This window comes from Clarias gariepinus, chromosome 23 (genome assembly GCF_024256425.1).
Source record: "Clarias gariepinus isolate MV-2021 ecotype Netherlands chromosome 23, CGAR_prim_01v2, whole genome shotgun sequence".
In the NCBI taxonomy this organism is placed as follows: domain Eukaryota; kingdom Metazoa; phylum Chordata; class Actinopteri; order Siluriformes; family Clariidae; genus Clarias; species Clarias gariepinus.
The window spans coordinates 604897-617254 of NC_071122.1; the positions used below are offsets into that span (position 1 = coordinate 604897).

At 38.1% G+C, this 12358-nt stretch overlaps 1 protein-coding gene across 3 annotated transcripts in view; it reads right to left on the reverse strand.

Annotated features, from left to right (window-relative positions):
* Positions 1–12358, reverse strand: part of LOC128511096 (golgin subfamily A member 6-like protein 4) — a 235883-nt gene that overhangs the window by 24678 nt on the left and 198847 nt on the right. For all 3 annotated transcript variants that reach the window (XM_053483749.1, XM_053483748.1, XM_053483750.1), the window contains exons 3-4: positions 7275–7313; positions 7112–7159 (exon numbers count right to left, since the gene is read on the reverse strand). In XM_053483749.1, coding sequence (XP_053339724.1) covers positions 7112–7159; positions 7275–7292 — 66 coding nt within the window. In that variant the 5' untranslated portion in view covers positions 7293–7313. The remainder of the gene's footprint in view (positions 1–7111; positions 7160–7274; positions 7314–12358) is intronic.

The window sequence follows — 12358 nt, forward strand, 5'->3', positions numbered from 1 at the left end:
TTATAGCGCAGGGTGCAAACCCGGGATCATTGGCATGGATGAGCTATGTCCAGCTCTGTACCAGCGTGTCATGTGGGCATTATAAGACTAAAAAGTGGCAGCTGGCACGCCTAAAAATAGACGCAGGTTAATTTTTTTATAGTCTAAATTAAAATCCTCCTCTTTAGTGCCTCCTATTCCTATTAATCCTATTGTTCTTTTAGTGTCACTGCGTGTGCTTACAATGCCAGACAACATTCAAATGCAAATTATTCACTCTTCCCAAGTGTGAATCAGCTGTTCTCACCTATACATATTAACCTATACGTTCTCACCTAAAGTGTGACAAACATGCAAAGAAAAATAATAGGAAGGGGCAAATACTTTTTCATGGCACTTCACATGTAGTCAGATTGTTCCACTGGGCTGAAACTGTAGCAGGTGAAGTTATAGCACTTTTCAAATCACACTAACTATACACTGATATGAATAACTTTGAATGATGAATGCTACGTTAATATGATCTCGGGCTTGCTCCACATTATAAAAGCAAAGCGCGGAGTTTAGTCCGAGATCAGGAAAGTACGTGATGTGGTGGAAAATAGGCAGTGGCGGTTCTACACTGAATTGCTCCCCGGGCGAGACTCTCTCCCGCCCAACGACCACCCCCCCCCCCCCCCCCGCCCTCCCCCCCCCCCCCGGCAGCGGCACTTCTAACCAACCAAACCCCCTGTATGAAGTTTGCTCGGTCTTGTTAATTTGTTTTAAAACCCCCAATTCTGTGAATTTCCCCAGCAGCGAAACCGGTTTGATGACTTCACACCTGTTGTAAAGGTGAGATGGGGGATTACAGTAACTGTGGGTGCGCTTCACCTCGGAGCGCGCTGTCACGTTGTATTCAATAAATAGACTAAAACAAAATCATGTTTGCTTCAGCATTGGAAACAATATTGTATTAGGCTAACCTTATTAAAGATTATACACTTTTGTATTCTTTGTCCACACACGTGGGCATCTTTAAATTTTTAGATATTGATCCTTTCTCGATGCAGCGAATTTTCTGAGCAAATTAATAATAATTTCCATGAATGAAAAGGAGGAAGAAGAAAAGGTTACGCGAAAATAAGAAAAAGCTTTAGAGGTAAATGCTGTGAAATGCTTCAAATGAACAGATTCTGCCTATAACAGGTCAGGGACAGTGAGGCTGGATCCAGCAGCGCACCACATCCCACATCATAATACATGCTGATGATGACCAACACGTCTCCCCTGATCTACCAGAGCCAAGTAAAAAGAATGGCAATCAAACAGAATAAAATTAGTAGCAGCATTAACTTGTGCTAGTTATTATGATGGTGGTCAATATTAATTGAAATAATGTTCCTCAGCATAATTTCGTGTTAATATTGACTACCATAATAATTAAAATAACTAGTTTACTAGCGTGAGCTACTGCTGCTACTGATTTTATTTCAGCTTACCTGTTCAGTTTTATTGCCATTCCTTTTAAAATATTGTCTTTATAGATTTATATGTTGTTTGTCTTGATGTTCTTTTTCTTTTCGTTTCTTTGACTCAATATATGTTCAGTGATACTTCAAATAACATGTTTAAATAGCATTGATTTCTGTATTGTGTTATATTTTTATACTAGTAACTGGTGTTAAAAATGTATCTCCACAGTATTATGGTGTGGGCTGCTGTGGGCCAGGAAGTCCAGGGCCACTTTTGAGTCCCAGTCCTCCCCTGTAATAACGAATAGAGAAAGCGCAGTCAAAGCCCGGGGATTCTGCCAGTCGTGAATAGCTGACACTCAGTGACAGCCAATGAAATTGAAGCATTTTTGCCGCTTTGCACGTGGTGTGGCGTTGCTTAAATAATATCCGTATAATATCCGTATATCCTATAAAATCGTCCAGACCCTGGTTCGAATCCCGCTCTGGGTGAAAATGTAATAAATGTGAATCCTTTGTTTTACACTTTTTGCTTATGATCATTAAATTATAGCAACTGTGAGGTGAGTGCTAATGTGTTTCATAGCTTAAGCAAAAAAAAATTCTCAATTGGAAACATGCATTTAGTACTGAAGCATAACTTGATAATGTAATGGCTATATCTATGGCATTTTAGCGAATAGCACCAGCATATTGAGCACTGGCTGGGAATCGAACCCGGGTCTCCCGCATGGCGGGCGAATCACCTACCACTGAGCCACCAGTACCCGTCTGCGTTTAACGTCATAAATCTTTGTAGTCCTTTTGCACACGCGCGGGTGCGTTACAATAATAATAATAAATTCGGAGAACTACTACTACTAATAATAATAATTCTGAATGTAAATGATGAATAAATACATAACAGTTTGAGCTTGACACGTTTATGAGCTCTGTCGCTTGCTGTCAATGGGCGCCTAAGAGACATAAAATTTTTCGGCTTCAGTAGACACACAATACTTTAGACTGAAACACAACTGCCCCCTACAGGTATTGAAGGGCATTTTCACAGCTTGCCGCGCGCAACCGCGGCAAGTCGTGGGATCCCTTTTCCGAAAACGTGCGTTTTTAAAGGCCAGATCTGTACAGGCCACAATTCCTCTGCATTTCTTGGTTTTGCCTCAGAAACAGCATTTTTAATGTCAGGCCACAACTTTTCTATTGGATTAGGGTCTGGGGATTGGGCTGGCCACTCCATAACGTCAATCTACCAAGAGTAGATTAGAAAGGTCTACCAAAATGCTGCTCGCTTACCGGTGTGTTTGGGGTCGTTGTCTTGTTGAAACACCCATTTTAAGGGCATTTTCTTTTTAGCATAAGGCAACGTGACCTATTTAGATATTCTGATGTACACAAATTGATCCATGATCCCTGAAATGTGATAAATAGGCCCAACACCACAGTACGAGAAGCATCCCCATATCATGATGCTTGTCCCTCCATGCTTCACCATCTTCACAGTGTACTGTGGCTTGAATTCAGTGTTTGGGGGCCTGACAAACTGTCTGCGGCCTCTAGACCCAAAAAGGACAATCTTGCTTTTATCAGTCCACAAAATGTTGCGCCATTTCTCTTTAGGCCAGTCAGCGCGTTCCTTTGCGGACTGTAACCTCTTCAGCACCCATGCTGGAACTGATCATTGGCTGAGTCTTTGCCAATTTTGTTATTCTTTGATCCATTTGAATGGTAGTTTTCCGTTTTCTTCCCTGTCTTTGTGGTTTAGGTCTCCCATTTTAAAGCACTTAATATTATTTTAGCAGAGCAGTCTATCATTTTCTGCACTTTTTGTATGTTTTTTTTTCCATCTCTAATCAACCTTTGAATTAATACAATACAATACAATTTTTATTTATAGAGCACAATTTAAAAAACAACCGAGGTTGACCAAAGTGCTTTACAACACTATTAATAAATACACAGTAAGACAGACACAAATTATAAAACATGATATCACACAAGCTGTAAACACAGGCGAAGTTCCTAAGGCCAAAAACACAGAACAATAGTTCAAGAGATGTTGAACGCCAAGGAAAATAGATAAGTTTTAAGAGTGGACTTAAAAACAGACAAGGTTGGAGCAGTTCTGATGTGAAACGGGAGATCGTTCCATAACTTTGGACCAACAACAGAAAAGGCACGGTCACCTCTGGTTTTTAGTCTTGTCCTAGGCACTTGCAACAAATTAAGATTAGTAGATCTGAGTGATCTTGGTGGAATGTAAGGCTGTAACAAATCAGTTAAGTACTGTGGGGCCAGACTATGTAAAGATTTAAAAACAAACATTAGCATTTTGTAGTCAATTCTATATTTAACTGGCAGCCAATGAAGTGAAATTAAAACCGGCGTAATATTCTCGTATTTGCACTTTCCTGTGAGAAGCCGGGCTGCTGCATTTTGGACTAACTGCAATCGAGAGACACAAGACTGAGAGACACCGACATATAAAGAGTTGCAGTAGTCAAGCCGAGATGTTACAAATGCATGCATAGCTATTTCAAGCTTCTTTAGAGATAGAAATGGCTTTACTTTTGAAAGAAGACGAATATGATAAAAACAAGACTTAACCACTGTACTTATCTGCTTATCAAATTTGAGGTTACTGTCAAACAAAACACCCAGGTTTCTGACACATGAGGTACTGTACGGTGATAGAGATGTACTTTTAAAATCATATACGCATTGATCAGTGGGACCAAACACTATGAATTCAGTTTTACTCTCATTGAGGCTCAGAAAGTTTGTTGCCAGCCAAAGTTTTAGCTCCTCCAAACAATCCAGAATAGGCTTAAAGGCATCCTTGTTTCCACGCTTTAAAGGAATATAAATCTGAGTATCATCTGCATACAGATGGAAAGAGACCCCATATTTACTAAAGATAGACCCTAATGGAAGCAGATAAAGAGAGAACAACGCTGGACCCAGAATCGAATTAAAGTACGCTGTTGTTCTGAACAATGTCTGAACGACCCGTTTTACTCTGATTTTCACCGTCCTGTATTAACATTTTTAATATTTTACTCACGAGATGCCAAAGGATCATGTAAAAAACAGTTGATTCCTAGTGACTGCGGTTATCGAATGGCTTTTGTTTTGTTCATTGTTTGAAAATTTTCTGCATTTTTATATGCGATTTGAAGCTAATAAATGAACAAATCACTACAACATGCAGAGGAGGAGGATGGTCCAGCAGGTTTGGTTCGATTGTTTTAACACTATTTTTTTCTGAATGACATGGCTTTTAGTTAAAGTTGTTTTAATTCCTTTGTAGATGTTATTATGAATTAAAAGATTCAACTAAATACTGAATTACGTAGGCTATACAGGCTAGCTTCAGTGATTTAGATGAGAATGTACAGCAAACAAATGAATGTGCATATTATCTGCAATATCTTGCTCTAAATTTTACATTTGTAGTCAGTGAAATATAACTTGAAGTTAACCTTGAAGTTAACAAGAACAAATTAACTCACGAAATGTAGAAGCTTGTAGTAACGTTTTCTGTGCTTGCAGGCTGACCTGGATGAAGATTATTGAACATTAAGCCTCAACGCTAAAGGTAACTTCTGTTGAATTTAACTGCAAGTTGTATGAATTCTCCTCGCGCACACTTATTACAGCAAAACTAAAAGTTGAACTCTGTTTTTTACAGGACAATTCAGTGATAGTCAGTCCTGTTAATTTGGCTAGATTAGGTTGACATCTGGAGGGACATCACATTACCTCTTATATATCTGATGAGAAAGAGTCCCCAAGAGCGGAACTTCATGTTTAGCTTGGTGTATAAACTGTTGTTTCTGAAAAAGACCCCTTAATTGTTTTGTATTAGAATTTGCTTAGTACTGTTGTTTGTTTTTATTTATTTATTTTTGCTATATTAATTAAAGCTCTTATATGACTCAAAATGCCACTTTGAAGTGTTTCTTTTCTTTAAATGTGCATTCATATCTTTAGTTCAATGGTGCTGTAGTCCATCAAATAAATTGTAAGAAAAATGCATACGAAATTAACCTTATATGTCATAATTATAGATGTATTATAATGACTATCATATTAATATAACTATTATTTTATCAAATAATAAAATGGGAGGGTTTAAGTCATGGTGCATTATAATCGGCCAGGGTAACAAACAGCATTAACCCTGTAAACCAAAAGAAGCTTTTGTGTTTTTGAAAGTTCTGGTTTCCCCAATAGGTGTAGGTGAATCGTTGAAGTGACTTTATTCATATGTTGATCAGCTGGTCACACTTCTGACTGTTTAACACCTCCCTCACCTTCCCTTCACCCAGACAGTGCTCAGTTTTCTACAGTTTACGTGCCGTGAACATGAACTTCCCAGCCCATGAATTGTCTAAAACAACCAATGATTTAGGAAATCCACAGGCATGAAAATCTAGCTTTTCATCTAGTGTACAGTAGGGGAAAGTGTGTGTATGTTGAAGCATCTCAAAGTCTCTTGACTTAAGCCTGTCTGTATAGAGATGTAAATGAACACTGGGAGATTAAGACTCTTTCAGACACACTCATGTCTCAATACACGTCTACATTCACTGAGTTACAGTAATATACAATAGTTTTTGTTTTTTAATTTAATGTTTGATTTAGATTTTTTACAAAGATATTTTTGCCAATTTACCTGTCATTTTATAAATAAAAAAATGACAGGCTTCTTGAATGGCAATTTTTTGGTATCTAATCATTTTCTGATTTCATGACCACATTCATACATTGGTAAATAAATGTTAAATAAAGCAAATAATAATGTAAATTTTATAAGTCATTTCCTCAGCACGTGTGTTTTATTTTTATTTTCAAACCCAGAAAGTATTTTTTATCAGGTTCTTTTTTTTAATTTAATGGCCATTTAGCCATAGTGTCTGAATTTGTGCCAAATTGGTAATGTATAAATGTTCAGATGTTTTTTGTTTTGGTCTATGGATGTCCCCTCTTGGATTGGTAGACGTCACTCAGAGTTTTACACATGACCCCACTTGGCATGTGTTTTAACTCTGTGATTTTATAAGTTCTCTTACTTAGAAACCATGGAGGGTCTACAATTTTCAGCATAGGTGCATTTCCACTGTGAGAGACAGAATCTAAAAAGAAAAATCCGGAAATTATATTGTATGATTTCTTAACAATTTATTTGTGAATTACTGTGTCAAGTAAGTATTAGATCACTTGAGTCTATTAATGTTCTGACTGAGGGAAAAATCGGAGCAGAAACAAAGGTGTTGCGTTTATATTTTTGTTGAGTGTATAATGGCCATTATATAGACGGAAATAAAGTCAGAAAAGGTGTGTGACAACAGTCTCTGCGTCTTCACAGACATTTACACTACAATCTATGGACGTCCCCTCTTGGATTGGTAGAAGTCACTTAGTGTCAGGTCCCCTCTTGGCTCATGTTTAAAAAATAAAAAAAATGCTTATTTTAAGTTATATTATAAAAAAAGACCTTAAAAAAAATTTTACTTGTCAATTTTGTTTCTTCAAAATAAGCAGAAACCCTGGTCTCCTCTTGGTGAGTGTAGAGTGACAGTCCCCTCTTAGTAACATAAGCGTGTATGTGTGTGTGTTGATTTACTGCTAAATTAAACTGAATTAAAAAAAAAAAATTGTAAATGAAGTAAAGTTACCTGATTCTGGAGCTTCTCATACTGCTGCAGCAGTTTGATGGTTTGTTCCTTAAAAATATAAAAGGTGAATTAATTTGACTATTTATGTAACACTGTGTGTGTGTTGATTTACTGCTAAATTAAACTGATTTTAATGAACTTATTGTAAATTATGTAAAGTTACCTGATTATGGAGCTCCATAGTACTCTGCTGCCTGGTGTTCTTAAAAACATAAAACATGAGTTAATTTGATTATTTATGTAATTGTGTACATGTATGTGTTGTTTTTGTTAGTTAAATAAGCTAAAGTGATGAAGCAGACATGTCCTTGTGTTTTATTCATCTTACACCACAAGCAAACTGTTAACAATTATATTGTTTTATGAATGAAGAAGTGTCAGTTTTTACATTTAATGTTCAATAAACAACCTAAAAATACAAGTTATCACAAGTTACTCAAGTCATTAAGTTACTGAGAAACTGTAAAAGTATAAACTTATCTGTCCTGAAGATGTCAGAAACCTTAAAGTTACAGTTTTACTGTTGCAAAGCACTGGCACTGGAGACTCCTTTCAAAAAGGTTTAATAACAGTTTCCCTCTACAGCCAGGGGCCAAAAGTTTTGGGAATGACACGAATATTAAATTTAACACAGTCTGCTGCATGATGGAGCTCCTTGTCATTAGGCAAAAGTGATCAGTAAGTGTCTGTGGGAACAAAACCAGGAAAGGCCAGAATACTCCCCAGACCCTAATCCCACTGAGAACTTGTGGTCAATCCTCAAGAGACGGCTGGACAAACAAAAACCCACAAGCACTGATTATGTAAGAAAGGGCTCCATCAGTCAGGGTGTGGCCCAAAAGATGATTGACAGCATCTCAGGGTAAACTGCAGAGGTCTTGGAAAGTCAACACTGCAAATACTGATTTTTTTGCATAGTACTATTAGGTGCAGCTTAATGCAATTGTAAATAAAAGCCTTTGACATTCATGAAATGTTCGTAATTATACTTCAGTGTACCAGAGTAACATCTGACAGATAAAAATATTTAACTATTGAAATTTAATACAGTGGAACCTCGGATTACGAGCATAATTCGTTCCGGAAGTGGGCTCGTATTCCGAAACACTCATAAACCAAATTTAATTTTCCCATAAGAAATAATGGAAACTTAAATTATTCATTCTACAGCCCAAAAAAATAAATACATAAAAATAATTAATACAAAATATTAAGTAAAAATAAAACATTAACCTGCACGTTACCTTTCAAAAAAGTTAAAAATAAATCCCGGCAGATAAGTGTTTCCGTTTGTGCACGCAGGCGCTGTGTTTGTGTGCGTGTGTGAGCCTAGAGTAAGTGAAGACTCTTGCTTTTAGCCCCTCGTGTCTCCCTCTCCTCATCTTACACATTAAAACTTTCTTCTCTCGTTTAAACACACATTAACGGAAAGACTGTTGTTCTGTTCTAAATTATTAAAGCTTTTTCGCTTAATTTTAATGTTGCTCGCGACAGCGTAACAGCTCGTTAATTCATGCTCGTGTAATGATGAGATGGACAAACTCATAGATGTCCGTTCTTTTATTTTCTGCATTGTCAGGTTATATTACAAACTTTCGGGTGGATCCTGCACTTAACTAACTAAAAAAAACTACTGAAGAACAAAACTCAGGCTCAATATCCTAACTTAAATCTCACATTCGCGTTCACACACACCGGACTGCATTACCCACAATGCATCTTCCGCACTGGACTATACTTCCGTAAACAGAGGTCATAAATCAACATCTCTCTCCCACTTCACTGTTTATCCCAAAAAAATAAATAAATAAATAAACATTGCTAAAGACACTCGTGTGAGCGCAAACTAACAGAATCACTGCTGTAAAGTAAAATAAACAAACAAATGACCCAGAAAAGATCTGCAACAGAGTTTCTTCAGAGAGCGGAGTGTGTGTCTCTCGCCTTCATTTCTGACACACACACAGCCGGCACAGTGTCTAATTACACTCGCGTGCGCGCGCGCGTGCACACACGGCGATGAGGAAGAAAATTGATTTTTAACCTCTGTATTGGGAATTTCTTTTGCCTTACTCGCGCGCACACACGCGTGTTGTAAGAAACAGTATACGCGCTGTACACACACGTTTCCGAACACATAAAATATGCTTCACACACACGTAGTCACAGTGTTATAATAAACAGTACACTCGTGCACAGATGTTGATTATACCAGTAAGAGACGAGCACTAAGACCCAGTAGGGGAGACGATTCCGCAGCGCAAGAGAGAAAAACTGTTGGCTCAGTTGTGATCACGTGACGCTTGGCGTCTAAACAAGAAGCGCATGTGTAAAACATGATACTCGGTGCTCGTAAACCAAGAAAATGCTTGTTTTTCAAGTTAAATTTATTAAAAATCTTTGCTAGTCTTGCAGAACACTCGTAAACTGCATTACTCATAATCCGAGGTTCCACTGTATTAATATTTAATATTAAAACTAATTGTGTCATTCTCAAAACTTTTGGCCCCTGGCTGTACAAGTCCCTGTGAATGATCTGTTACTAAAAAAACAGTAAACACCCTTAGCCTAATTAGAGGGCAGACCTGAGCAGGACTGTGGCATGAGCAGTAACGAAAGATCAGTTTAAAACCATAAATACATCATCTCTAAAACACCTCCGGGCCTCATTTGTTGGGGCCCCAACATTGTCCGTATTTTCTCTCGACAGGTCTCAGCCTGAGTGTCCTCCTGCCTCAAGTTTCACAAACACACATTTACACATTAATCACCGTCAGGAAATATCAGAATAAAACTACAGTGGAACCTTGTATTACGAGTAACGCAGTTTACGAGTGTTCTGCAAGACGAGCAAAGATTTTTTTAATCTTTAGTATAATTCATTCCGGAAGCGGCTCGTATTCCAAAACACTCATAAACCAAATGTAATGTTCCTATAAGAAATCATAGAAACTCTAATTATTCGTTCCACAGCCCCCAAAAATAAATACATAAAAATAATTAAAACAAAATATAAAGTAAAAATAAATCAAATTAACCTGCACTTTACCTTTAAAAAAAGTAAAAATAAATCCTGACATAAGTGTTTGTTTACGCGCGGGAAAGAAGCACGGTGTCAAAATACGTGCGCACACACTCTCTGGCCTTTACAGCCAAGACCCAGCAGAAGAGACGATTCCACAGCACAAGAGAGAGAAAAACCGTTGGCTCAGTTGTGATCATGTGATGCTCGGCATCAAAACAAGAAGCGCAAGCGTTATACATGATACTCGGTACTCGTAACCCAAGACTTGTTCGTTTTTCAAGTCAAAATGTATAAAAAATCTTTGCTCATCTTGTGGACACTCGCAAACCTCGTTACTCACAATCCAAGGTTCCACTGTATTCATAGATTGGCTCGTCTGCAAGAAAAGCGACTCACATCGGCATGCATTTCGCACAGTGCCGCAAAGACAACACTTATTTAGCAAGTATAAATTTGTGTTTATTGTATTTCTGGGAAACTTATACAGTGGCTTGCAAAAGTATTCGGCCCCCTTGAACTTTTCCACATGTCACATTACAGCCACAAACATGAATCAATTTTATTAGAATTCCACGTGAAAGACCAATACAAAGTGGTGTACACTTGTACACAGAAGTGGAACGAAAATCATACATGATTCCAAACATTTTTTACAAATAAAAATAAATTCAGCCCCCTTTGGTCTAAATGCAGTCAGTTGCCCATAGACATTGCCTGATGAATGCTAATGACTAAATAGAGTGCACCTGTGTGTAATCTAATGTCAGTACAAATACAGCTGCTCTGTGACGGCCTCAGAGGTTGTCTAAGAGAATATTGGGAGCAACAACACCATGAAGTCCAAAAAACACACCAGACAGGTCAGGGATAAAGTTACTGAAAAATTTAAAGCAGGCTTAGGCTACAAAAAGATTTCCAAAGCCTTGAACATCCCACGGAGCAGTGTTCAAGCGATCATTCAGAAATGGATGGACTATGGCACAACTGTAAACCTACCTAGACAAGGCCGGGCACCTAAACTCACAGGCCGAACAAGGAGAGCGCTGATCAAAAATGCAGCCAAGAGGCCCATGGTGACTCTGGACGAGCTGCAGAGATCTACAGCTGAGGTGGGGGAATCTGTCCATAGGACAACTATTAGTCGTGCACTGCACAAAGTTGGCCTTTATGAAAGGATGGCAAGAAGGCCATTGTTAACAGAGACCAAAATGGAACTTTTTGGCCAAAATGCAAAAAGCTATGTGTGGCAGAAAACTAACACTGCACTTCACTCTAAACACACCATCCCCACTGTCAAATATGGTGGTGGCAGCATCATGCTCTGGGGGTGCTTCTCTTTAGCAGGGACAGGGAAGCTGGTCAGAGTTGATGGAAAGATGGATGGAGCCAAATACATGGCAATCTTAAAAGAAAAAATCTTGGAGTCTGCAAAAGACTTGAGACTGGGGCGGAGGTTCACCTTCCAGCAGGACAACGACCCTAAACATAAAGCCAAAGCAACAATGGAATGGTTTAAAACAAAACATATCCATGTGTTAGAATGGCCCAGTCAAAGTCCAGATCTAAATCCAATCAAAAATCTGTGGCAAGATCTGAAAACTGCTGTTCACAAACGCTGTCCATCTAATCCAGTGGTTCTTAAAGTGTGTGGCGCCCCACTAGTGGGGAATACATACATGACAGGTGGGGCGCAATGAACAGGAGGGAATTAGTGGAAAATAATAGGAAAGTACCTTTTATAATTCATGCTTTTCTTTATTAACAATAAAGATCGGACACTCGAAACTAAACAATCACACGCAAAGAAATGGATCATTAATACAAGTAAATTAAAATAACTTCCGGGAAAAAGTGGAACCATAGTGCAACAATAACGGTTTAACGTCAGCATGTTAATTGCAGAGGAACAATATATAAGGAAACATTCGATATATATGTAATTTCATTTATTCCTATGTGTATGCTGATGTTTCTGTATTTTTGTTAAACATTAATGTTTTATCAGGCAGTACTAGTCTGGCATTTCTAGTTTCCAGTGTGGCAACAAAGTTGCTTTTTGATCCTTCAGGTGCTGAACAGAAGGGAAGATCAATATTGTTCTATGCTTTTTGTTGGTGTGCGGCATTTTCCGATGATCCCTAAATCACTCGTTGCGCCGTAGAGAATAATGGTGTTTATGCTTTTAAACATGTATAATTTAAGGCGGATGTAGCTTAAAGACA